Raw genomic sequence first — 26,767 nt, forward strand, 5'->3', positions numbered from 1 at the left:
GGTAAACAGCTCCAAATCAGAGCAGAATCTGATGTTTAAAGGTTGATGTTGCTTTGAAAGTAACGGAAGAAAGTAAGTAAAGATAAGTGTGTGTGAAGCAGAGATTGAAATAGAGTTTATAAGTGGTTGCATCACTCTTGGTTGTCTTTGAGGACAGCAGGTTGTGTGATGTTTGTGGCCGAAGTCTTCCTGTGGTGGGGACTTTATTTTTCACTCAGACAAACAATGATTGTCACCACAAAGAGCTGGCTTATTCAAATGCTATTTATTTCCATTCAGTGTAAATACAGAGACTGACATTCTATATTCAACACAACATAGGTCACCTTTCCGTGTTTACTTTTATACTTTGCTGCAAAGCTTTGACCTGAGATGCCTCCTGACTTACTCACACCACACTGTGCTGTCTCTTCCTGTGAAGTCATGTGTCTCTCTCTCGCTCCTCCCTCCATTTGACTCTCCCTATAAGTAGGTTTGACAGCCATCAGTGTCCTTTGTGTGACATAGACTTTGGCCGATAAAGTAAAATAAGCGAACGTGAGCAAAGCACGCAGATTAATATGATGAAGCATCAGCGCTGCAGTAACTTCCTGAGTCTATCTGCTGACAGTATAAATAACGTGAGTCTCCACTTGTCTCTCTGATGCAGGCCTCCTGTTTCTTATTGGCTTTGGGAGGAACTTCAGTGCTGCAGAGTTCAGCTCATCAGAGCCCAGATTCTGTAAACCAGAGTATTTACGGTCATGTAACATATCTCACACACTGTAGCTAAGTTTGTGACAGAATCTGCACTGACTGTGGTGAACAAAACCAAAAAGTTTACAGCAAGAAGGGTGAATGTTGAAATGTGTTCTCAGCCACATAATAGAAAAATACTGCTTTGTACTATTCATCATACTTTAGCTTGTATTATTTTTGAATGGGATGAAATTAAAAGTTGAATATTGGTTGCAGAATATTGTAGTACTTCACCTTGCATAATTCAGGATGCAGTTGTTCATCAGCAGCTACATGACAAAAATAACTCTGATTAGTTGAGGATCACTGAACAGGATGTGCAACAAATGATAGGCCGGCTGTACCTTTCTGAAGTTGCCTGATTTTAACAGCGAGAACGATGGCAGCTGCCATGAAGAAAACAGCGAGAGCACCCAGGGTCACAATCATCAGGATTGTTGTTCCTTCAGGCTCCACTGCAAGAAACATTTTTACACTGGGCAGTCTTCTTTCATATTCCAGATTATAAACTTGTACACTAAACACAATCTTTAGAAAATGAAGTGTTACCTGTAGTCTCAAAATCCACGTCATTATCCCATGTATCGTCTTAGAAAAAATATAGCAGTGAAATTATTAAGACAGTAAAATATTAATATTCACAGTGGACCACATGTCTTTAGGCTGCTTTCATATCTCTGTGACAATAAGTCTGAAATATGCTAAAATATGACAAGAAAATTAGATCTTTTGAGGAGTTAGGCTTAACTACAGTCTTACCTTGAACATTTAAGTATATTGCAGTAGAAATGACTGTATGTGTGTTTATGTAAAATCCACAGAAATACAGTCCGGTGTCAGATAAATCCACTTGCTTGATTTTGAGGAAAACAGTGGAGATGTTGGAGCTCATTTCAAATTTTCCATTTTGAAATCCATCACAGAATGGAACTTCACCATCGGACTCGTACATAGAGGAGATACAGTGGGGCTTGGTTCTGTTGACCACTCTGAACCAGTCTGTCTGAGTTGGTCTTGTGGAGAGGTTGGAGCACATCAGTGTGATTTCATCACCAGTCCGAACCTCCAGAGTGTGAGACTCAGAACCTGAGACAGAGATCCAGCCTGAAACAAACGGCATCCACAACATGAAATTCATAAGGCAACGACAAAAATAAGTCTGTTCTGTGACTGTTACTAGTTACATTATCTGGCACTGAGAATATTCAAGCAGCAGTACTCACCGAGGCTGCAGAGAAGTAAAGCTGTGATCGAGGTGAAGCTCTTCATCGTGTGTTTGATCGCGTCACTGCAGGGAGAGTTTGTATCACAGCGCTGGTACAAAGGGATTTAGAGAGGCGGAGCGTCTTTGTTTTCACCTGACAGCTCACACCTCCTTGACAATGCAATAATACCCATTCGATATTTAAACTCAATAATTACGGACAACATAAACTGAAATCGACTTTACAGGGGAGTTCAATTCTAAGACTCAGCTGTCTTTGGACTATTATTGATTCCCATGTTACTACTTAGAGGCTCAACACTGTTACCTTCAGAAGGTTGGTGTGTTGAAAAAAAGAAAAAGAAAAGCAGTGCAGAGAAAACAGACTTAACAAATACATCAGGATGTACCTTAAACATGTGACCGAAATATCGCTCATCACTGAAGATAAGAAAATGGCAGCGGACAAATTCATCAGACGTGTGTTGACCAATGTAGCCATTCCTGCTCCTCAGAGGATGAATCCCAAAGATGTTGGAGATCCCCTGACATCTGGGTCCACCATAAGGTTGACTTTAGTGTTTTTCAGTGAGATGTCTCAACAACTATTCGATGGATTGGCGTGATATCTTATGACCCCTAACTTTGATATAGTGAGCATGTTCGCATTCTGATGTTAGCATTAGCTCAAAGTATCACTATGCCTTTGTACTCACAGAGCGAGTAGCATGGCTGTGGACTGTGTCTGGTTTAACGGTCTCCTTTACGATGCTATTTGAGCTCTCGATGATGACAAAACTAGTTATTATTCCAGCTAACTTCCCCATGCTCTTAAGGGTCAAGATTGGGAACTTGATATTTAAGAGTGCAACCTGAGATTTACTCCTCATTACTTACAAAGTCATAGGGGGGGTTGATATATTTTTAAATGTAGCTGTTCTTGCTCTTTAAGAACAGAAATATCTTTGATGTTTGTGGTCAAATGGCTAAAATCTTCCTGTGGTGGTAACTTTATCTTTTACTGACAATGTGTGTCACCCCTGATGGCTGATTTACTCTATTGTTATTTAGATTCTACAACATTTTTTAAAAAGTCCTGATACAGCAGCTAGTTTGATGCTGTCATGAGAAGCTGGTTGTCACTGCTTCCTTTTAGAGGCTTCTCTCTACAGAACATCAGAGGCCTCGTCATTTTCACCTCAGTTGCTGTCAGACCACACTGTGCTGTCTCTTCCTGTCAAACAAGTGATGTGAGCATCGCTCTTTGCTCCCTCCATTTCACTCATCAGCGTCATCAGTGTCCTCTCTGACTCTGTCCTCCTCTGTCACACATTAAGCATTTGGCTGTTTGTTCTCTCAAAACAATACAAGACATGAACCTCATTTTTTTGACACCTTCCACCCACACAAAAAACACAACAGCAGTTTAATATGAGCGAGCTGCAGGTCCGGTTGTTTCCTGAATCTATCTGGTGGCAGCGAACACAACATGTGGCTCCATCTCTCTCTCCGATGCTGGCTGGTGGCTTCTTTTCTGTTTAGCCTGGAAACGTACCCTTCTAGATGCCCCTCTCTCGACGTAATCGTGGTCCCAGCATGACAGGCAAAGCTAATGCAACCCACTTTCTGCATCGCCTACTACCGTCAAACATGAAGTGGAAAGTTGTTGATTGAAGAATACACTCTGCCAGGTAAACATCCCATTCCAGCGCCGTGACAAAACGGTCAATCTTTAAAAAAGTCGCAAAGTAACAAAACATCATTTTCAATCAAGCCTCCAGGATCCACAGCGTTGTGTATGCAGGAACACTGAATATCTTCTCGTCTCAGCATGCACCCTCAGCTCCCGTGGTTCACTTCTATCTTCTCGCCTTCAATTGACACGAATCCAATGTCTATCTTTCCACAACCCTGATTCCCTCTATCCCTCACCCTTCTACCCTTCAATTCTTTATCCCGTGCCCTTCATCCTCTCATCCCTTCATAGCGCCACGCTCTCCGCTTACCCTCAATCCACCCCACTTACATCATCTCAAATATCCATGATATGCAATAAACTTCAAGATCATACTTTTTTTGCGGGTGTGATCTATAAGCCCACAGAAACACTTGATGAGATACAGTTAAATATATATTTTTTATTGAGAACAAAGATCTCATTCCAAGTTTTGTTTGAATGTACATTATAAGACACAGCAACAGATAATGACCTGCTCTCTGTGGCTTTTAAAGTACCACTTGAGGGGACACAGAAGCAGCAGCTGAGAGCCAATAGCTAGCTGTTTGTGACAAAGAAGTAGTTTGAAGGCCGACGTCGAGGGTTGATGGATTGTTACGTTTACAGACTTAAAGTCGTCTCCCCTCTGGCTACAGCCGGCAGTCAACACTCCAATACATAAACACATGACAATGGAGGTAATTTGCCTGGATAGCTTCTACAGTCAGATTGATGAACATGAGTGAAGATCAATATGCTTTTTAATTCATAATGTTAAAAAGTAATCCCTGAGTGCTCCACAATGTCTGGACTCAGTTACTTCTGTCACCTGGCAAGCTTGTGCTATAGCGACACCAACTCACTAATGAGGTTTAAAAGTTGAAAGGCCCATGCTGATGTCACTTGTGAAAGAACGGTATCCTAAATGTGTGTAAAGCAGAGATTGATATCGGGTTTATAAGTAGTCGCAGCACTCTTGGTTGTCTTTGAGAACAGCAGGCTGTGTGATGTTTGTGGCTGAAGTCTTCCTGTGGTGGGGACTTTATTTTTCACTCAGACAAACAATGATGGTCAACACACAGAGCTGGCTTATTCAATTGCTATTTATTTCCATTCAGTAGAAATACAAAGGCTGAGTTATTATTCAACACAACATAGGTCACTTTTCAGGTTTACTTGTATGCTTTGCTGCAAAGCTTTGACCTGAGAGGCCTCCTGACTTACTCACACCACACTGTTCTGTCTCTTCCTGTGAAGTCATGTGTCTCTCTCTCACTCCTCCCTCCATTTGACTCTCCCTATGAGTAGGCGTGACAGTCATCAGTGTACTCTGTGTGACAGAGGCTTTGGCCAATAAAATAAAAGCAGCAAACACGAGCAAAGCACGCAGATTAATATGATGAAGCATCAGCGCTGCAGTAACTTCCTGAGTCTATCTGCTGGCAGTATAGATAACGTGAGTCTCCACTTGTCTCTCTGATGCAGGCCTCCTGTTTCTTATTGGCTTTGGGAGGAACTTCAGTGCTGCAGAGTTCAGCTCATCAGAGCCCAGATTCTGTAAACCAAAGTATTTACGGTCATGTAACGCATATCACACACTGTAGCTAAGTTTGTCACAGACTCTGCACTGACCTTGGTGAATAAAAACCGAAAAGTTTACAGCAAGAAAGCTGGATCTTGAGGTCGTGTTTCAGCCACATACTTTACAAAAATACTGGTTGGCACCATTCATCATACCTTAGCTTGTATTATCTTTAAGTAGGATGAAATTAAAAGTTGAATATTGGTTGCGGAATATTGCAGTACTTCACCTTGCATAATTCAGGATGCAGTTGTCCATCAGCAGCTACATGACAAAAGATAACTCTGATTAGTTGAGGATCACTGAACAGGATGTGCATCAAATGATAGGCCGGCTGTACCTTTCTGAAGTTGCCTGATTTTAACAGCCAGAACGATGGCAGCTGCCATGAAGAAAACAGCGAGAGCACCCAGGGACACAATCAACAGGATTCTTGTTCCTTCAGGCTCCACTGCAAGAAACATTTTTACACAGTGTTACCTGTAGTCTCAAAATCCACTTCATTTTCCCATGTATCATCTTGGAAAAAAATAAAACCGTATAATTATTAAGACAGTAAAATATCATTATTCACAGTTAGCCACATGTCTTTAGGCTGCTTTCATATTTCTATGTCAGTAAGTTTGAAACATGCAAAAAATATGACAAGAAAATTAGATCTTTTGAGGAGTTGGGCTTAACTACAGTCTTACCTTGGACGTTTAAGTATGGTGCAGTGGAAAGGACTGTATGTGTCTTTAAGTAAAATCCACTGAAATAGGGGAAACTTACGTAGAGTTTGAAAACTGTCTTCATCATCCAAAACATCACCTTTAAAAAAAATGGGGAGGTAATAATTCATTGCCTATTGGTTCGCTGTTTGTCTTCAAGCTGTTTTCTCACTTCTGTGACAATCAATTTGAGATATAGTGTAAATATGACGAGGAAAAGAGATCACTCCCAGTCTTACCTTGAACGTTTAAGTATGTTGCAGTGGAAATGACTGTATGTGTTTTTATGTAAAATCCACAGAAATACAGTCCAGAGTCAGATAAATCCACTTGCTTGATTTTGAGGGAAACAGTGGAGACGTTGGAGCTCATTTAAAATTTTCCATTTTGAAATCCATCACAGAATGAAACTTCATCATCGGACCCGTACATAGAGGAGATACAGTGGGGCTTGGTTCTGTTGACCACTCTGAACCAGTCTGTCTGAGTTGGACTTGTGGCGAGGTTGGAGCACAGCAGTGTGACTTCATCACCAGTCTGAACCTCCAGAGTGTTAGACTCAGAACCTGAGACAGAGATCCAGCCTGAAACAAACGGCATCCACAACATGAAATTCATAAGGCAACAACAAAAATAATTCAGTACTAATGTGGGACTGTTACTATTCACATTATCTGACGCTGAGAATAATCAAGCACTAGTACTCACCGAGGCTGCCGACAAGTAAAGCTGTGATCCAGGTGAAGCTCTTCATCGTGTGTTTGATCGCGTCACTGCAGGGAGAGTTTGTATCACAGCGCTGGTACAAAGGGATTTAGAGAGGCGGGGCGTCTTTGTTTTCACCTGACAGCTCACACCTCCTTGACAATGCAATACCATCGTTAACTCATATTACGGACACATACTGAAATCGACTTTACAGGAGAGTTCATTTCTAAGACTCAGCTGTCTTTAGACTTTTATTGATTCCCATGTTACTACTTAGAGGCTCAACACTGTTACCTTCAGAAGGTTGGTGTGTTGAAAAAAAGAAAAAGAAAAGCAGTGCAGAGAAAACAGACTTAACAAATACATCAGGATGTACCTTAAACATGTGACCGAAACATCACTCATCACTGAAAATAAGAAAATGGCAGCAGACAAATTCATCAGACGTGTGTTGTCCAATGTGACCATTCCTGCTCCTCAGAGGATGAATCCTAAAGATGTAGGAGATCCCCTGACATCTGGGTAGACCATAAGATTGACTGTTTCAATGAGATGTCTCAGCAACTATTGGATGGACTGGCGTGATATCTTATGACCCCTAACTTTGATATAGTGAGCATGTTCGCATTCTGATGTTAGCATTAGCTCAAAATATCACTATGCCTTTGTACTCGCAGTGCGAGTAGCATGGCTGTGGACTTTGTCTGGTTAACAGTCTCCTTTACTTTGCTATTTGAGCTCTTGAATATAACAAAACTAGTTATTATTCAAGCTAACCTCCCGGTGCTCTTAAGGAACAGTTCAGTAAACACTTCTCAAGATTGGGAACTTGATATTTAAGAGTGCAACCTGAGATTTACTCCTTATTACTTACAAAGTCATAGGGGGGTTGACATATTTTTTAATGTAGCTGTTCTTGCTCTGTAAAAACAGAAATACCTTTGATGTTTGTGGTCAAATGGCTGAAATCTTCCTGTGGTGGAAACTTTATCTTTCACTGACAATGTGTGTCACCCATGACAGCTTATTTACCCTATTGTTATTTAGATTCTTCAACATGTTTTAAAAAGTCCTGATACAGCAGCTAGTTTGATGCTGTCATGAGAAGCTGGTTGTCACTGCTTCCTTTGAGAGGCATCTCTCTACAGAACTTCAGAGGCCTCGTCATTTTCACCTCAGTTGCTGTCAGACCACACTGTGCTGTCTCTTCCTGTCAAACAAGTGATGTGAGCATCGCTCTTTGCTCCCTCCATTTCACTCATCAGCGTCATCAGTGTCCTCTGTGACTCTGTCCTCCTCTGTCACACATTAAGCATTAAGCTGTTTGTTCTCTCAAAACAATACAAGACATAAACCTTATTTTTTTTGACACCTTCCACCCACACAAGAAACACAACAGCAGTTTAATGTGAGCGAATTGCAGGTCCGGTTGTTTCCTGAATCTATCTGGTGGCAGCGAACACAACATGTGGCTCCATCTCTCTCTCAGATGCAGGCTGGTGGTTTCTTTTCTGTTTAGCCTAGAAACGTACCCTTCTAGATGCCTCTCTCTCTCGACGTAATCGTGGTCCCGGCATGACAGGCAAAGCTAATGCAACCCATTTTCTACATCGATTACTACCTTCACACATGAAGTGGACAGGTGTTGATTGAAGAAAAAGCATCCCTTTCCAGCACTGTGACAAAACAGCCAAGTTTCAAAAAATTGCAGCAAAACACCGTTTTCCCTCCCCAGCATTGCGTATGCAGGAACACTGAATATTTTCTGGTCTCAGCATGTACCCTCAACTCCAGAGGTTTACTTTCATCTTCTCGCCTTCAGTTGACACGAATCCAACGTCTATCTTTACACAACCCCAATTTCCTCTATCCCTCACCCTTCAGCCCCTCAGTCCTTTAGCCCTTACTCTTCATCCTGCCATCCCTTCTTAGCTCCACACTTTCCCCTTACTCAGATATTCGTAACATGCAATAAACTTCAGAATCATACTTTTGCAGGTGTGATCTTTTAGCCCAAAGAAACACTTGACGAGATGCAGTTCAATATTTTTTTCTTATTGAGAATAAAGTTCTCATTCCAATTTTTGTTCACTGAATCTACATTATGACACACGGCAGCAGATAATTACCTGCTCTCTGTGGCTTGAGGGGACACAGAAGCAGCAGCTGAGAGCCAATAGCTAGCTGTTTGTGATAAAGAAGTAGTTTGAAGGCAAATTTTGAGGGTTGATGGATTGTTGCGTTCATAGATCATAAAGTAGTCTCCCCTCTGGCTACAGGCGGCAGTCAACACTCCGATACATAAACACATTTGCCTGAATAGCTGCTACGGTCAGGTTGATTAACATGAGTGAAGACAAATACGCTTTTTAATCCATAATGTTAAAAAAGTAATCCCTGAGTGCTCCTTACTGATCAGAGCAGAATCTGATGTGACTGGGTGTTTATTCGTCCACAATGTCTGGACTCAGTTACTTCTGTCACTGGCAAGCTTGCGCTATAGCGACACCGACTCACTAATGAGGTTTAAAATTTGAAAGGTAGATGCTGAGGTTTGTGAAAGAAGGTTTTCTAAATAAGTGTGTGCAAAGCAGAGATTGATATCGGGTTTATAAGTAGTAGCATCACTCTTGGTTGTCTTTCAGAACAGCAGGTTGAGTGATGTTTGTGGTCGTGGCTGAAGTCTTCCTGTGGTGGGGACTTTATTTTTCACTCAGGCAGACAATGATTGTCACGGCAGAGGGCCGGCTTGTTCCACTGTTATTTTCTTTTCGTCATTATTTTTCCATTGTGTATACGTAGAGACGTTTTGAATTCAACACAAAGTGTAGCACCACCGTTAGGTTGAGTTTAATGGCTTTAAATGAGATACCTACCAGTAGCAACTAGTGATGAGGATGCATTGTCATGGAATTTTATGAGCCCCTAACATTGATGGTGAGAGCATCTTAGCATTTAGCCAATAGTAAATGTCATTGAGCTAACATCAAGTGTCTCTGAGCCTGGTGAAGCCTCACAGAGGCACAGAGCTGCTAACATGGCTGTACACTCTATATTTTACTGACAATGTGTTACCATAAGCAGCTGATGTATTCTGGTATTCTGGTAATGTTTTTTTCAAAAAAGTCTTAATACAGGAGCTAGTCTGATGCTGTCATGAGAAGCTGGTTCTCACTGCTTCCTTTTAGAGGCTACTCTCTACAGAACTTCAGAGGCCTCGTGATTTTCACCTCAGTTGCTGTCAGACCACACTGTGCTGTCTCTTCCTGTCAAACAAGTGATGTGAGTCTCACTCTTTGCTCCCTCCACCGACCATTTCACTCATCAGTGTTCTCTCTGACTTGTCCTCCTCTGTCAAACATTAAGCAAGCTGTTTGTCCTCTCAGACAAAAAATAAAAGTCAGACACTTTGACCAACAGTGAATAAAAAGAAACACGGAAAATAAGATACGAAAACATCATTCAAACTTTATTTTTCTTTTTACACCTTCCACCCACACAAGAACACAACAGCAGTTTAATATGAGCGAGCTGCAGTTCCAGTTGCTTCCTGAATCTATCTGGTGGCAGCGTACACAACATGTGGCTCCATCTCTCTCTCTGATGCAGGCCTGCGGTTTCTTTTGGGTTTAGCCTGGAAGCGTACTGCTGCGTAGTGCAGGTCATCTGAGCCCATATTCTGTAAATGAGAGTCAATTACTCTATTGGGGACACTGTAAATATCTGTAAAACTAGTGGATTAGTAGGTTGGTGTTGGCCAGATTTAAGCAGATTTCTAATCCCAGGTTTGTTGCACAATTTGAGTCTTTACTGACAAATAATCTCCATGTTGAGCTGATGGAGCATTTTCGTATGTTTCTGAGGTGATAAATAAATGAATAAATGAAAATAAAGAATTGTAAGAAAAAGGAAGTGTTTGCTCGCATTCTGAACAAAATCCCCATTTGCTTTGAAATGCAGATTTTTCTCCAAAGTAATGAGCATCATCTGTCAATTTAAAGCTTGGAGAACACATTTCGGGGCTTTAAAATATGTATTAATGAAGATAATTTTAGCTCTATGTTAAAGACGACTGTTTTGCCTTTCTGAAGTTACAGTTTCATACGAACTGAAGCAGCTCGGGACAGAAGTCATGAAGAGACCTGTGTTTTTAAATGCAGCAAACAGTTTCTATAAGATATCGTTGGATTTACCTTGTTTTCTCCAGGCTGCTCCCCTTCATTCACGGCTAAATAGCAAAAGATAGAGGTCTGGATTGTTTATTATTATTCACTGTATGCGTCATGGTTTCCATCATGTAGACAGAATGTACAGAGGGGTTGTGCAACAAATTCCAAATGTACTGTACCTGTCTGAAGTTTCCTGATTTTTACAGCCAGAGCAATGCTGAATATAGTGAGGAGGACAGTCAGACCGCCCAGGATCAAACACATTATGTTTGCCATTCTATCCCTCTCCTCTCCTATAGAAATGGTAGAGTTAGACTATGTGTGTCTGTGATTAAGAAGCTCTTAGCAGAGAAGAGGGGAAACTTACGTAGAGTGTGAAAACTGCCTCCATCATCCAAACTATCACCTTTTAAAAAAATGGGGAGGAAATAATTTGATGCCTTATGGTTCGCTGTTTGTCTTCATGCTGTTTTCATACTTATGTGACAATCAATTTGAGATATAGTGTAAATATGGCGAGGAAAAGAGATCACTCCCAGTCTTACCTTGAACGTTTAAGTATGTTGCAGTAGAAATGACTGTATGTGTTCTTATGTAAAATCCACAGAAATACAATCCGGTGTCAGATAAATCCACTTGCTTGATTTTGAGGAAAACAGTGGAGACGTTGGAGCTCATTTCAAATTTTCCATTTTGAAATCCATCACAGAATGAAACTTCGCCATCAGACTCGTACATAGAGGAGATACAGTGGGGCTTGGTTCTGTTGACCACTCTGAACCAGTCTGTCTGAGTTTTAATTGTGGAGAGGTTGGAGCACAGCAGTGTGACTTCATCACCAGTCCGAACCCCCACATTGTGAGACTCAGAACCTGAGACAGAGATCCAGCCTAAAACAAACAGCAGAAACAACATGAGATTTATTCTTTTAGCTGATAAACCAACAACACATCTAAATTAGCTCAATACTTACTGATTTGTAAGGAAAAAAAGAAAGGTAATTAATTTGATTGTATTTGCTTCCAGTACTTACTGAGGCTACAGAGAAGTAAAGATGTCATTAAGGTGAAGCTCTTCATTGTGCGTATAACCGTGTCACAGCTAGGGCACTTATATCTCTGTAAAGGGGCGTTCATTGAAAAGGGGTGGGGTATTGAATAATTTATGTAAAGACCTCAAATCCTTACCACGAATGTCTGCGCCTGATGCAATCTGACATAAAAATGTGCGTCAATGATTTTCTGTCGCCATAAGTAACAATTCCTCTGCCGGTCTTACAGTTTTTTGTACAGCCATCATGGAAGATATCCTCACCTCATTTGCAGAACAGATACAGCAGCTCAGACAGAATAAATCACGTGCATGTTATTTGTTATGCATCTGTGTTCATGAACACAGTTGAACTACATGTTATTCGTCTCTTGGACCAAGGTGCACAGACAGAACAACTTGAACAACACAAATATTTGATATCAAATCAAATCAAATCAACTTTATTTATATAGCACCTTTCATACATGTAAAAATGCAGCCCAAAGTGCTTTACATTAAAAGAAAAGAAAATGAAACAAACCCCCTTAACATCCCCACTCCCCACACCCTCAGTCATGTAACACACATACACACACGCACACACACCCTTGAGCACACAGCATACTACACCGATAAGTAAACCCCCCCACGCCCACAAGATAAATTAGAGTATGGCTGAGCACTGATAGACCAAGAGAGGAAACACCATCCTATGGGAGCCATCCCCACCGAGAGCCGTCCAAGCCCACAACTACAGGGGACGCTGCCACAGAGACCACCCCGACCCAGACAGTTAGGGGCCCATACCAAAGCCATAAAGACCTGGGGCAGGACTCCCCAACTATCAAGGCCGGGACAACTCCCAGGACGGCACCCCTGAAAACAAAGAGACAATCAATAAAATAAGTACTAAAATAAATGAAAAAACCTCCTAAAACAACATAAATGAATGTTAATATAAATTACTAAGAGCAAAACATAGCTTTTAAGCACTAAACCCGTAAAAGCAGCATTAAAAATAAATAAATACGTAAATGAATAATAAAACCTTTAAGAGAAAATTAAAGGACAAAGAAAAATGACAGGACAGCATAAATGAGTAATACTAAATGAGTAAAAGGGGACTCAGTTAAAAGCTAAATTAAAAAGGTGAGTCTCGAGCCTGCATTTAAAATCCTCAACAGACTCAGTGGCCATGAGGCCCTCCGGCAGGCTGTTCCACAGGCGAGGGCCGTAATGATAAAATGAAGCTTCACCAAAGGTTTTGGTTCTAACATTGGGAACAGATAAAAGACCAGTACCGGAGGACCCCGATACGGTAAAAGCAGGTCAGGCAGATAAGAAGGCCCAAGGCCGTTAAGACACTTAAAAACTGATAATATGACCTGCAGCAGATCGGGACGGAGGTCATTACGAGACGTGCATGTTTAAATGCAACATTAAAAAACACAACAAGCTGTTTCTATTAGTTCTATCGGAGTATGCGGCCTTCTTGGAGGTCCTGGCTGGGGCCCTGCAGGGGGCCCCAGTGGGGGACTCCATAGTCTTACTGGGGGACTTCAACGCGCACGTCGGCAATGACGGAGATACCTGGAGGGGCGTGATTGGGAGGAACGGCCTCCCCGATCTGAACCCGAGTGGTGTTCTATTATTAGACTTCTGTGCAAGTCACAGTCTGTCTATAATGAACACCATGTTCGAACACAAGGATGCTCATATGTGTACGTGGTACCAGAGCACCCTAGGTCGAAGGTCAATGATCGATTTTGTGATCATATCATCTGATCTTCGACCGTGTGTTTTGGACACTCGGGTGAAGAGAGGGGCAGAGCTGTCAACTGATCACCACCTGGTGGTGAGTTGGTTTCGGTGGCAGGGGAAATCCCTGGAGAGACCTGGTAAGCCCAAACGAGTAGTGCGGGTAAGCTGGGAACGTCTGGGGGAGGCCCCTGTCCGAGAAGCCTTCAACTCCCACCTCCGAAGGAGCTTCTCTAGCATCCCTGTGGAGGCTGGGGATATCGAACCTGAATGGACGATGTTCAAAGCTTCCATTGTTGAAGCTGCAGCTGTGTCCTTCGGCACCAACCCCGACCCCCACGCAATGCTGAAGAGGCGTGTCAACCAAGACAGCCCCTCAACACCCAGAGCCTTCAGCATTTCTGGTGGTATCTCATCGATCCCTGGGGCTTTGCCACTGTGGAGTTGTTTGACTACCACAGTGACTTCACCCAGGGAAATCGGCAATGATACCCCATCATCCCCCAGCTCTGTCCATTACAGAGGGTGGCTTGGTGGGATTCAGGAGGTCATCAAAGTACCCCTTCCATCGTCCTATGACCTCCTCAGTCGAAGTCAACAAGGTCCCATCCTTGCTGTACACAGCTTGGATGATTCCCCGTTTCCCCCTCCTGAGGTGACGGACAGTTTTCCAAAAGCGCTTTGGCGCCGCCCGAAAGTCCTTCTCCATGGCCTCGCCAAACTCCTCCCACACCCGCTGCTTTGCCTCTGCAACAGCTGCGGCTGCTGCCCTTCGGGCCCGTTGGTACCCCAAAACTGCCTCAGGAGTCCCCCGGGACAACATGTCCCTGAAGGACTCCTTCTTCAGTCGGACGGCTTCCCTGACCACCGGTGTCCACCACGAGTTAATGCTCGATTAACCTTATTTCTTCCAGGCTGCTCCTCTTCATTCACAGCTAAATGGCAAAAGATAGAGGTCTCCAGGGTCCGCAGTGTTGCATATGCAGGAACACTGAATGTTTCAACCAACACTAACCCAACATCTATCCTTCCACAACCCTGATTCCCCCTATCCTTCACCCTTCAACCCCTCAATCCTTTATCCCTCACCCTTCTTCCCCCATCCTTTCATAGCTCCACTCTGTCCACTTACCCTCAATCCACCCCATTGGCATCCCCTCAGATATCCATCATATGCAATAAACGTCAAGATCATACTTTTGATGGTGTGATCTCTAAGCCCACAGAAACACTTGACAAGATGCAGTTAAATATTTTTATTATTAAGAATGAAATTCTCATTCATATGTTTTGGTCAGTCAATGTACATGATGACACACAGCAGCAGATACTTACCTGCTCTCTGTGGCTTTAAAAGTGCAGTTGCACAGAGCCACTAGCATGGCTGTAAACTCTGTCATGTTGAACATTCTCCTTTTTGCAGATTGTGCTCTTGAAGTGAAGTGAAATCTCTATGAGAAACCTTTGTGTAAATAGAAATGAGGGCTGAAGAGATTTCACTGAGAGACTGATCCATTTTTAAGGTAACTTCTCGTTCTGTGAGAGCAGCGTTGCCTTTGATGTTTGTTGTCAAATGTCTGAAATCTTCCTATGGTGGAAACTTTATCTTTAACTGACAATGGTAGTTACCACAGGCTGCTGATGTGTTCTCCTATTATTTATTTCTATAGTGTTTTTTTTTCAAAAATGTCTTGATACAGCAGCTAGTAATGTAGCTGTTCTTGCTCTGTAAGAACAGAAATACCTTTGATGTTTGTGGTCAAATGGCTGAAATCTTCCTGTGGTGGAAACTTTATCTTTTACTGACAATGTGTGTGTTGTCATTTTCACCTCAGTTGCTGTCAGACCACACTGTGCTGTCTCTTCCTGTCAAACAAGTGATGTGAGCCTCACTCTTTGCTCCCTCCGCCGACCATTTCACTCATCAGTGTCCTCTCAGACTCGTCCTCCTCTGTCACACATTAAGCAAGCTGTTTGTCCTCTCACACAAAAAATAAAAGGCAGACACTTTAACCAAAAGCAAATAAAAAGACACGCGGAAAATAACATACAAACACATTATTCAAACTTTATTATTCTTTCATAACTTCCACCCACACAAGAACACAACAGCAGTTTAACATGAGCGAGCTGCAGTTCCAGTTGCTTCCTGAATCTATCTGGTGGCAGCGTACACAACTTGTGGCTCCATCTCTCTCTCTGATGCAGGCCTGCGGTTTCTTTTCGGTTTAGCCTGGAAGCGTACTGCTGCGTAGTTCAGGTCACCTGAGCCCATATTCTGTAAATGAGAGACACTTACTCTGTTAGGGACACCATAAAAATCTGTAAAACTGGTGGATTACCAGATTTCTAATCCCAGTCTTGATGCATAATTTCAATTCAAACTCCAGTCAAAGAAACCGGTCACTGATATAAATAAAAAGTGTTTGGTCACAAATAATCCCCAGGTTGATCTGATGAAGCATTTTCATGTGTTTCTGAGGCAATAAACAATGATGATAATAATGAGGCTACAACTATTGTTTGCTTGCATTCTGAACAAAATCACTATTTGCTCTGAAATGCATATTTTACTCCAAGTTAATGAGCATCAACTGTCAATTTAAAGCTTGGAGAACACATTTCAGGGTTTTAAAGTATGTATTAATGAAGATAATTTCAGCTCTATGTTAAAGACGACTGTTTAGCCTTTCTGAATTTACAGTTTCATATGAACTGAAGCAGCTCGGGACAGAGACAGTTATTGTTGGATTTACCTTGTTTCCTCCAGGCCGCTCCCCTTCATTCACAGCTAAATAGCAAAAGATAGAGGTCTGGATTGTTTATTATTGTTCACTTCATGCTTAACTCTTTCCATCATGTAGACAGAATGTACAGAGGGGTTGTGCAACAAATTCTTAAATCACTGTACCTGTCTGAAGTTTCTTGATTTTAATAGCCAGAACAATGCTAAATATAGTGAGGAGGACAGTCAGACCGCCCAGGATCAAACACATTATGTTTGCCATTCTATCCCTCTCCTCTCCTAGAGAAATGGTAGAATTAGACTCTGTGTTATAATGTGGTGGCTTTAGCTATGATAACTTTCCCAATTAATGAGCTCTTAGCAGAGAAGAGGGGAAACTTACCTAGAGTGTGAAAACTGTCTTCATCATCCAAAACATCACCTTCAGAAAAAATGGGGAGGTAATAATTTATTGCCTATTGGTTCGCTGTTTGTCTTCAAGCTGTTTTCTCACTTCTGTGACAATCAATTTGAGATATAGTGTAAACATGACAAGGAAAAGAGATCACTCCCAGTCTTACCTTGAACGTTTAGGTATGTTGCAGTGGAAATGACTGTATGTGTTTTTATATAAAATCCACAGAAGTATAGTCCAGTGTCAGATAATTCCACTCGCTTGATTTTGAGGAAAACAGTGGAGACGTTGGAGCTCATTTCAAATTTTCCATTTTGAAATCCATCACAGAATGAAACTTCGCCCTCAGAGCCATACACAGAGGAGATACAGTGGGGCTTAGTTATGTTGACCACTCTGAACCACTCTCTCTGAGTTGGACTTGTGGCGAGGTCGGAGCACAGCAGTGTGACTTCATCACCAGTCTGAACCTCCACAGTGTGAGACTCAGAACCTGAGACAGAGATCCAGCCTGAAACAAACAGCAGACATAACATGAGATTTATTCCTTTAGCTGATAAACCAATGACACATCTAAATTAGCTCAATACTCACACTTTTGTAAGGAATAATTAAGGATAATTAATTTGATTGTATTTGCTGCATCTAGTACTTACTGAGGCTACAGAGAAGTAAAGATGTCATGAAGGTGAAGCTCTTCATTGTGCGTGTAACCGTGTCACAGCTAGGGCACTTATATCTCTGTAAAGGGGCGTTCATTGAAAAGGGGTGGGGTATTGAAAAATCTATGTAAAGACCTCAAATCTTTACCATGAATGTCTGCACCTGATGCAATCTGACACAAAAATGTACTTCTAAGTTTTCTGTCGCCATAAGTAACAATTCATCTGCCGCTCTAACAGTTTTTGTACAGCCATCATGGAAGATATCCTCACCTCATTTGTAGAAGTCAGATACAGCAGCTCAGACAGAATAAATTACATGCAAGTCTTTCGTTATACATCTATGTTCATGAATACAGTTCATGAACAGTAACTACATGTTATTCGTCTCTTGGACCAAGGTGCACAGACAGAACAACTTGAACAATACATACATTTGAGACGACCTGCAACAGCTCGGGACGGAGGTCATTAAGAGACGTGTGATTAAATGCAACTTTAAAAAACACAACAAGGGTGTCGTCTAGCTCAGTTGGTAGAGTGGGGGTCCCATGTACTCAGGCTCTGCAGTGGACCTGGGTTCGACTCCCGGCCTGGGTCCCTTTGCTTCGTGTCACTCCCCCTCCCTCTCACCCTCTTCGGCTGTACTATCATAAAGGCCACAAATATATATATATATATATATATATATATATATATATATAAAAACAGAACAAGCAGTTTTTATAAGTTAATGTTGGATTAACCTTATTTCTTCCAGACTGACCTCTTCATTCACAGCTAAATGGCAAAAGATAGAGGTCTCCAGGGTCCTCCGTGTTGCATATGCAGGAACCCTCAGTATGTTTACATGCACAGCTTAGTCGGATTACAGCCATAGTTAGACTATGCTTCTCAATCTGACAACTGCAATTATCCGAGTATACATGCTGGTGAGAAAATCGAATTATTGGCCAAAGCATGTCATACCCCGGTACGATAGGTGGCGCTGTACCCATTTCAACTAGTGGTAACAGAGCCACCTCCGGCTGACCTCTTTACTTCACCAGCAACAACAAACTCTACCTCGGCATTCGAGAAAGATGGCGTACGAAGAGCGAGACAAATCTACATCTATGTATATGGTGTACATGATAATTACACAAACTAGATGCACAATGGCTCTCTTGCGTGCGGTGATTTCGGAGGAAAGACGCCACCGCCACCGTCCATCTACTTCCGGCTCACGGCCCTGGGAAAAAAATCTCGAGCCTGCACAGAACGTAAAATCCAAATCTAATCTGATGGAAAGTATACATGCAGGAGTAATGCGACTATCAATCGAATAATCTAGGTGTTTTAATCTGACTGTGAGAAATCCGATCCGGTCCGATTTTAGTCAGACTAAGGTGTATACATGCATCTTAAAAATCCGATCATAGTCGGACTAACACAGTAATTCGGTTTTCTCTAGTGTCATGTAAACGCACTGATTGAATGTTTCAACTAACACTAACCCAACATCTATCCTTCCACGACCCTGATTCCCTCTATCCCTTACCCTTCTTCCACCATCCCTTCATAGCTCCACTCTGTCCACTTACCCTCAATCCACCCCACTTACATCCTCTCAGATATCCATCATATGCAATAAACTTCAAGATCATACTTTTGTTGGTGTGATCTCTAAGCCCACAGAAACACTTGACAAGATGCAGTTAAATATTTTTATTATTGAGAATAAAATTCTCATTCATATGTTTTGGTCAGTCAATGTACATTATGACACACGGCGACAGATACTTACCTCTCTGTGGCTTTAAAAGTGCAGCCTCACAGAGCCACTAGCATGGCTGTAAACTGTCATGTTGAACATCCTCCTTTTTGCAGTTTGTGCTTATGAAGTGAAGTGAAATCTCTATGAGAAACCCTTGTGTAAAATGAAATGAGGGCTGAAGAGATTTCACTGAGAGACTGATCCATTTTTAAGGTAACTTCTCGTTCTGTGAGAGCAGCGTTGCCTTTGATGTTTGTGGTCAAATGTCTGAAATCTTCCTGTGGTGAAAACTTTATCTTTTACTGACAACGTGTTACCACTGCTAGCTGATGTGTTCTCCCATTAATTTATTTCTACAGTGTTTTTTCAAAAAAGTTTTAATACAGGAGCTAGTTTGATGCTGTCATGAGAAGCTGGTTGTCATTGCTTCCTTTGAGAGGCTACTCTCTACAGAACATCAGAGGCCTCGTCATTTTCACCTCAGTTGCTGTCAGACCACACTGTGCTGTCTCTTCCTGTCAAACAAGTGATGTGAGCCTCACTCTTTTCTCCCTCCGCCGACCATTTCACTCATCAGTGTCCTCTCTGACTTGTCCTCCTTTGTCACACATTAAGCAAGCTGTTTGTCCTCTCAGACAAAAAATAAAAGGCAGACACGTTGACCAATAGCAAATAAAAAGACATGCGGAAAATAAAAAATAAAAACACATCATTCAAACTTTATTTTTTTGACACCATCCACCCACACAAGAACACAACAGCAGTATGATATGATCAAGCTGCAGTTCCAGTTGCTTCCTGAATCTATCTGGTGGCAGCGTACACAACGTGTGTCTCCATCTCTCTCTCTGATGCAGGCCTGCGGTTTCTTTTCGGTTTAGCCTGGAAGTGTACTGCTGCGTAATTCAGGTCATCTGAGCCCATATTCTGTAAATGAAAGTCACTTTCTCTGTCAGGGACACCATGAATATCTGTAAAACGGGTGGATTACTGGAATTCTAATGCCAGTCTTGTTGCACAATTTGAAATCAAACTCCGGTCAAAGAAACTGGTCACTGACTGTCAATTGTAAGCTTGGAGAACACATTTCAGGGTTTTAAAGTATGTATTAAAGATAATTTTAGCTCTATGTTGAAGACGACTGTTTTGCATTTCTGAATTTACAGTTTCATATGAACTGTAGCAGCTCGGGACAGAGACAGTTATTGTTGGATTTACCTTGTTTCCTCCAGGCTGCTCCCCTTCATTCACAGCTAAATAGCAAAAGATAGAGGTCTGGATTGTTTATTATGATACACTTTATGCTTCACTCTCTCCATCATGTAGACAGAATGTACAGAGGGGTTGTGCAACAAATTCTAAATGTACTGTACCTGTCAGAAGTTTCTTGATTTTAACAGCCAGAGCAATGATGAATATAGTGAGGAGGACAGTCAGACCGCCCAGGATCAAACACATTATGTTTGCCATTCCATACCTCTCCTCTCCTAGAGAAATGGTAGAATTAGACTCTGTGTTATAATGTGGTGGCTTTAGCTCTGATATCTTTCCCAATTAAGAAGCTCTTAGCAGAGAAGAGGGGAAGCTTACCTAGAGTGTGAAAACTGTCCTCATCATCTAAGACATCACCTTTAAAAAAAATGGGAAGGTAATAATTTATTGCCTATTGGTTCGCTGTTTGTCTTCATGCTGTTTTCTCACTTCTGTGACAATCAATTTGAGATAAAGTGTAAACATGACGAGGAAAAGAGATCACTCCCAGTCTTACCTTGAACGTTTAAGTATGTTGCAGTAGAAATGACTGTATGTGTTTTCATATAAAATCCACAGAAGTACAGTCCAGTGTCAGATAATTCCACTTGCTTGATTTTGAGGAAAACAGTGGAGACGTTGGAGCTCATTTCAAATTTTCCATTTTGAAATCCATCACAGAATGACACTTCGTCATCTGACCCGTACAGAGAGGAGATACAGTGGGGCTTCGTTCTGTTGACCACTCTGAACCACTCTTTCCAAGTTGGACTTGTGGCGAGGTCGGAGCACAGCAGTGTGACTTCATATCCTGTCCGAACCTCCAGAGTGTGAGACTCAGAACCTGAGACAGAGATCCAGCCTGAAACAAACAGCAGACATAACATGAGATGTATTCCTTTAGCTGATAAATCAACAACACATCTAAATTAGCTCAATACTCACACTTTTGCATGGAATAATCAAGGATAATTAATTTGATTGTATTTGCTGCTTCCAGTACTTACTGAAGCTGCAGAGAAGTAAAGATGTCATAAAGGTGAAGCTCTTCATTGTGCGTATAACCGTGTCACAGCTAGGGCACTTATATCTCTGTAAAGGGGCGTTCATTGAAAAGGGGTGGGGTATTGAATAATTTATGTAAAGACCTCAAATCTTTACCATGAATGTCTGCGCCTGGTGCAATCTGACATAAACATGTGCTTCTGTAAGTTTTCTGTCGCCATAAGTAACAATTCCTCTGCCGCTCTAACAGGTTTTTGTACAGCCATCATGGAAGATATCCTCAGCTCATTTGTAGAAGTCAGATACAGCAGCTCAGACAGAATAAATTACATGCAAGTCTTTCGTTATACATCTATGTTCATGAATACAGTTCATGAACAGTAACTACATGTTATTCGTCTCTTGGACCAAGGTGCACAGACAGAACAACTTGAACAACACATACATTTGAGACGACCTGCAACAGCTCGGGAGGGAGGTCATGAAGAGACGTGTGATTAAATGCAACTTTAAAAAACACAACAAGGGTGTCGTCTAGCTCAGTTGGTAGAGTGGGGGTCCCATGTGCTCAGGCTCTGCAGTGGACCTGAGTTCGACTCCCGGCCTGGGTCCCTTTGCTTCGTGTCACTCCCCCTCCCTCTCACCCTCTTCAGCTGTACTATCATAAAGGCCACAAAAATATATATATATAAAAAAACACAACACGCAGTTTTTATAAGTAAATGTTGGATTAACCTTATTTCATCCAGACTGCTCCTCTTCATTCACAGCTAAATGGCAAAAGATAGAGGTCTCCAGGGTCCTCCGTGTTGCATATGCAGGAACCCTCAGTATGTTTACATGCACAGTTTAGTCGGATTACAGCCATAGTTTGACTAGGCTGCTCAATCAGACAACTGCAATTGTCCGGGTATACATGCCAGTGAGAAAATCGAATTATTGGCTGAAGCATGTCATACCCCGGTACGATAGGTGGCGCTGTACCCATTTCAACTAGTGGTAACAGAGCCACCTCCGGCTGACCTCTTTACGTCACCAGCAACAACAAACTCTGCCTCGGCATTCGAGAAAGATGGCGTACGAAGAGCGAGACGAAGCTACATCTTTGTATATGGTGTACATGATAATTACACAAACTAGATGCACAATGGCGCTCTTGCGTGCAGTGATTTCAGAGGAAAGACACCACAGCTGCCGTCCTTCTACTTCCGGCTCACAGCCCCGGGAAAAAAATCTCGAGCCTGCGCAGAACGCAAAATCCAAATCTAATCTGATGGAAAGTATACATGCAGGAGTAATGCGACTATCAATCGAATAATCTAGGTGTTTTAATCTGACTGTGAGAAATCCGATCCAGTCCGATTTTAGTCAGACTAAGGTGTATACATGCATCTTAAAAATCCGATCATAGTCGGACTAACACAGTAATTCGGTTTTCTTGAGTGTCATGTAAACGCACTGATTGAATGTTTCAACCAACACTAACCCAACATCTATCCTTCCACGACCCTGATTCCTCTATCCCTCACCCTTTTTCGTCCATCCCTTCATAGCTCCACTCTGTCCACTTACCCTCAATCCACCCCACTTACATCCTCTCAGATATCCATCATATGAAATAAACTTCAGGATCATACTTGTGTTGGTGTGATCTCTAAGCCCACAGAAACACTTGACAAGATGCAATTAAATATTTTTATCATTGAGAATAAAATTCTCATTCATATGTTTTGGTCAGTCAATGTACATTATGACACACGGCGACAAATACTTACCTGCTCTCTGTGGCTTTAAAAGTGCAGCCTCACAGAGTCACTAGCATGGCTGTAAACTGTCATGTCGAACATCCTCCTTTTTGCAGTTTGTGCTCTTGAAGTGAAGTGAAATCTCTATGGGAAACCCTTGTGTACAATGAAATGAGTGCTGAAGAGATTTCACTGAGAGAATGATACATTTTTAAGGTAACTTCTTGTTATGTGAGAGCAGCGTTGCCTTTGATGTTTGTTGTCAAATGGCTGAAATCTTCCTGTGGTGAAAACTTTATCTTTTACTGACAATGTGTTACCACTGCTAGCTGATGTGTTCTCCTATTAATTTATTTCTATAGTGTTTTTTGCAAAAAAGTTTTAATACAGGAGCTAGTTTGATGCTGTCATGAGAAGCTGGTTCTCATTGCTTCCTTTGAGAGGCTACTTTCTACAGAACATCAGAGGCCTCGTCATTTTCACCTCAGTTGCTGTCAGACCACACTGTGCTGTCTCTTCCTGTCAAACAAGTGATGTGAGCATCGCTCTTTTCTCCCTCCGCCGACCATTTCACTCATCAGTGTCCTCTCTGACTCGTCCTCCTCTGTCACACATTAAGCAAGCTGTTTGTCCTCTCAGACAAAAAATAAAGGCAGACACGTTGACCAACAGCAAATAAAAAGACATGCGGAAAATAAAATAAAAACACATCATTCAAACTTTATTTTTTTTACACCTTCCACCCACACAAGAAACACAACAGCAGTTTAACATGAGCGAGCTGCAGTTCCAGTTGCTTCCTGAATCTATCTGGTGGCAGCGTACACAACATGTGGCTCCATCTCTCTCTCTGATGCAGGCCTGCGGTTTCTTTTCGGTTTAGCCTGGAAGCGTACTGCTGCGTAGTTCAGGTCATCTGAGCCCATATTCTGTAAATGAAAGTCACTTACACTGTCAGGGACACCATAAAAATTGGGAAAATTGGTGGATAAGTGGGTTGACGCTGACCAGATTTAACCAGATTTCTAATCCCAGTGTTGTTACACAATTTGAATTAAATTAAAATTATTTGAAGTATTTACTGACAAATAATCTCCAGGTTGAGCTGATGGAGCATCTTCATGTGTTTCTGATGCATACATAAATGAAAATAAAGAATTATTAAAAGAAAGGAAAAAGTACGGCTCTAAGCAGTGTTTGCTTGCATTCTGAACAAAATCACTATTTGCTCTGAAATGTATATTTTACTCCAAGTTTATGAACACCAACTGTAGAATTTAAGAGACCTGTTTTTTTTAAATGCAGCTAACAGTTTCTTTAAGTTATCGTTGGATTTACCTTGTTTCCTCCAGGCTGCTCCCCTTCATTCAAAGCTAAAGACAAAAGATAGAGGTCTGGATTGTTTATTGTTATTCATTATATGCTTCATGCTTTCATCATGTAGACAGAAAGTACATAGGGGTCGTGCAACAAATTGTTAACATACTGTACCTGTCTGAAGTTTCTGGATTTTAACAGCCAGAGCAATGATGAATATAGTGAGGAGGACAGTCAGACCGCCCAGGATCAAACACATTATGTTTGGCATTCTATCCCTCTCCTCTCCTATAGAAATGGTAGAATTAGACTCTGTGTTTTAATGTGGTGGCTTTAGCGCTGATAACTTTCCCGATTAAGAAGCTCTTAGCAGAGAAGAGGGGAAACTTACGTAGAGTGTGAAAACTGTCTTCATCATCCAAACTATCATCTTTAAAAAAAACGGGGAGGTAATTATTTAATGCCGATTGGTTCGCTGTTTGTCTTCATGCTGTTTTCATTCTTATGTGACAATCAATTTGAGATATAGTGTAAATATGACGAGGAAAAGAGATCACTCCCAGTCTTACCTTGAACGTTTAAGTATGTTGCAGTGGAAATGACTGTATGTGTTTTTATATAAAATCCACAGAAATACAGTCCGGTGTCAGATAAATCCACTTGCTTGATTTTGAGGGAAACAGTGGAGACGTTGGAGCTCATTTCAAATTTTCCATTTTGAAATCCATCACAGAATGAAACTTTGCTATCGGACCCGTACACAGAGGAGATACAGTGGGGCTTGGTTCTGTTGACCACTCTGAACCACTCTCTCTGAGTTGGACTTGTGGCGAGGCTGGAGCACAGCAGTGTGACTTCATCACCAGTCCGAACCTCCAGAGTGTGAGACTCAGAACCTGAGACAGAGATCCAGCCTGAAACAAACGGCAGAAACAACATGAGATTTATTCCTTTAGCTGATAAAGCAACAATACACCTAAATTAGCTCAATACTCACTCTTTTGTAAGGAATAATCAAGGATAATTAATTTGATTGTATTTGCTGCTTCCAGTACTTACTGAGGCTGCAGAGAAGTAAAGATGTCATTAAGGTGAAGCTCTTCATTGTGCGTATAACCGTGTCACAGCTAGGGCACTTATATCCCTGTAAAGGGGCGTTCAATGGAAAGGGGTGGGGTATTGAAAAATCTATGTAAAGACCTCAAATCTTTACCATGAATGTCTGCGCCTGGTGCAATCTGACATAAACATGTGCTTCTGTAAGTTTTCTGTCGCCATAAGTAACAATTCCTTTGCTGGTCTAACAGGTTTTTGTACAGCCATCATGGAAGATATCCTCACCTCATTTGTAGAAGTCAGATACAGCAGCTCAGACAATAATAAATCACGTGCAAGTCTTCTGTTATACATCTGTGTTCATAAATACAGTTTAATTATATGTTATTCGTCTCTTGGACCAAGGTGCACAGACAGAACAATTTGAACAACACATACATTTGATACGACCTGCAGCAGGTCATTAAGAGACGTGTGATTAAATGCAACTTTAAAAAACACAACAAGCAGTTTTTGTAAATTAATGTTGGATTAACCTTATTTCTTCCAGACTGCTACTCTTCATTCCCAGCTAAATGGCAAAAGATAGAGGTCTCCAGGGTCCTCTGTATTGCGTATGCAGGAACCCTCAGTACGTTTACATGGACAGCTTAGTCGGATTACAGCCATAGTTAGACTATGCTACGCAATCAGACAACTGCAATTGTCCGAATATACATGCCAGTGAGAAAATCGAATTATTGGCCAAAGTATGTCGTACCCCGGCACTATAGGTGGCGCTGTACCCATTTCAACTAGTGGTAACAGAGCCACCTCTGGCTGACCTCTTTACGTCACCAGCAACAACAAACCCTGCCTCTGTGTTCGAGAAAGATGGCGTACGAAGAGCGAGACGAAGCTACATCTTTGTACATTTCATACATGATGTACCTGATAATTACGCAAACTAGATGCACAATATCGCTCTTGCTTGCAGTGATTTTGGAGGAAAGACGCCACTGCCGCCGTCCTTCTACTTCCAACTCACGGCCACAGGAAAGAAATCTCGAGCCTGCGCAGGGAATGATGGGAAGTATATGTGCAGGAGTAATGCGACGATCAATCGAATAATCCAGGTGTTTTAATCCGACTATGAGAAATCCGATCCGGTCCGATTTTAGTCAGACTAAGGTGTATAAGCATCTTAAAAATCCGATCATAGTCGGACTAGCACAGTA

General features: G+C 41.7%; 4 protein-coding genes across 4 annotated transcripts; all 4 read right to left on the minus strand.

Annotated features, from left to right (window-relative positions):
- Window positions 1-254: 254 nt before the first annotated feature.
- Window positions 255-2,013, minus strand: LOC115590214 (uncharacterized). The gene is made up of 6 exons (XM_030431494.1): window positions 1,962-2,013; window positions 1,498-1,842; window positions 1,288-1,326; window positions 1,083-1,193; window positions 973-1,007; window positions 255-719 (listed from the first exon to the last, which is right to left on the minus strand). The coding sequence occupies exons 1-6, from the start codon at window positions 2,005-2,007 to the stop codon at window positions 597-599; spliced, it is 699 nt and encodes a 232-aa protein (XP_030287354.1). The 5' UTR covers window positions 2,008-2,013; the 3' UTR covers window positions 255-596.
- Window positions 2,014-10,148: 8,135 nt separating this feature from the next.
- On the minus strand, window positions 10,149-11,908 carry LOC115589153 (uncharacterized). Its single transcript, XM_030429882.1, has 6 exons — window positions 11,862-11,908; window positions 11,374-11,718; window positions 11,196-11,234; window positions 11,008-11,121; window positions 10,853-10,887; window positions 10,149-10,338 (listed from the first exon to the last, which is right to left on the minus strand). The coding sequence occupies exons 1-6, from the start codon at window positions 11,905-11,907 to the stop codon at window positions 10,216-10,218; spliced, it is 702 nt and encodes a 233-aa protein (XP_030285742.1). The 5' UTR covers window position 11,908; the 3' UTR covers window positions 10,149-10,215.
- Window positions 11,909-15,745: 3,837 nt separating this feature from the next.
- On the minus strand, window positions 15,746-21,349 carry LOC115589155 (uncharacterized). The gene is made up of 5 exons (XM_030429885.1): window positions 20,945-21,349; window positions 20,767-20,805; window positions 20,550-20,663; window positions 20,395-20,429; window positions 15,746-15,896 (listed from the first exon to the last, which is right to left on the minus strand). Exons 1-5 carry the CDS (start codon window positions 21,312-21,314, stop codon window positions 15,774-15,776), a joined length of 681 nt encoding a protein of 226 aa, XP_030285745.1. The 5' UTR covers window positions 21,315-21,349; the 3' UTR covers window positions 15,746-15,773.
- A 2,575-nt stretch (window positions 21,350-23,924) lies between these two features.
- Window positions 23,925-25,598, minus strand: LOC115589154 (uncharacterized). The gene is made up of 6 exons (XM_030429883.1): window positions 25,554-25,598; window positions 25,064-25,408; window positions 24,886-24,924; window positions 24,669-24,782; window positions 24,516-24,550; window positions 23,925-24,106 (listed from the first exon to the last, which is right to left on the minus strand). The coding sequence occupies exons 1-6, from the start codon at window positions 25,579-25,581 to the stop codon at window positions 23,984-23,986; spliced, it is 684 nt and encodes a 227-aa protein (XP_030285743.1). The 5' UTR covers window positions 25,582-25,598; the 3' UTR covers window positions 23,925-23,983.
- Between the last annotated feature and the right edge of the window lie 1,169 nt (window positions 25,599-26,767).

This window comes from Sparus aurata, chromosome 10 (assembly GCF_900880675.1).
Source record: "Sparus aurata chromosome 10, fSpaAur1.1, whole genome shotgun sequence".
Lineage (NCBI taxonomy): Eukaryota > Metazoa > Chordata > Actinopteri > Spariformes > Sparidae > Sparus > Sparus aurata.

Excerpts from the sequence above, each read along its gene's own strand:
- LOC115589153 (XM_030429882.1), bottom strand. The coding sequence starts at position 11,907 with ATGAAGAGCTTCACCTTAATGACATCTTTACTTCTCTGTAGCCTCA. Across the intron at positions 10,888-11,007 it reads AATCAGGAAACTTCAGACAG|CCGTGAATGAAGGGGAGCAG; the intron begins GTACAGTACATT and ends TTTGCTATTTAG. Across the intron at positions 10,339-10,852 it reads AGCAGCCTGGAGAAAACAAG|AATATGGGCTCAGATGACCT; the intron begins GTAAATCCAACG and ends TCTCATTTACAG.
- LOC115589155 (XM_030429885.1), bottom strand. The coding sequence starts at position 21,314 with ATGTTATGTCTGCTGTTTGTTTCAGGCTGGATCTCTGTCTCAGGTTCT. Across the intron at positions 20,806-20,944 it reads AACATACTTAAACGTTCAAG|GTGATGTCTTAGATGATGAG; the intron begins GTAAGACTGGGA and ends TTTTTTTTAAAG. Across the intron at positions 20,430-20,549 it reads AATCAAGAAACTTCTGACAG|CTGTGAATGAAGGGGAGCAG; the intron begins GTACAGTACATT and ends TTTGCTATTTAG.
- LOC115590214 (XM_030431494.1), bottom strand. The coding sequence starts at position 2,007 with ATGAAGAGCTTCACCTCGATCACAGCTTTACTTCTCTGCAGCCTCG. Across the intron at positions 1,327-1,497 it reads AATATACTTAAATGTTCAAG|ACGATACATGGGATAATGAC; the intron begins GTAAGACTGTAG and ends ATTTTTTCTAAG. Across the intron at positions 720-972 it reads TGCATCCTGAATTATGCAAG|AATCTGGGCTCTGATGAGCT; the intron begins GTGAAGTACTAC and ends TCTGGTTTACAG.
- LOC115589154 (XM_030429883.1), bottom strand. The coding sequence starts at position 25,581 with ATGACATCTTTACTTCTCTGCAGCCTCA. Across the intron at positions 24,925-25,063 it reads AACATACTTAAACGTTCAAG|ATGATAGTTTGGATGATGAA; the intron begins GTAAGACTGGGA and ends TTTTTTTTAAAG. Across the intron at positions 24,783-24,885 it reads AGACAGTTTTCACACTCTAC|GAGAGGAGAGGGATAGAATG; the intron begins GTAAGTTTCCCC and ends CCATTTCTATAG.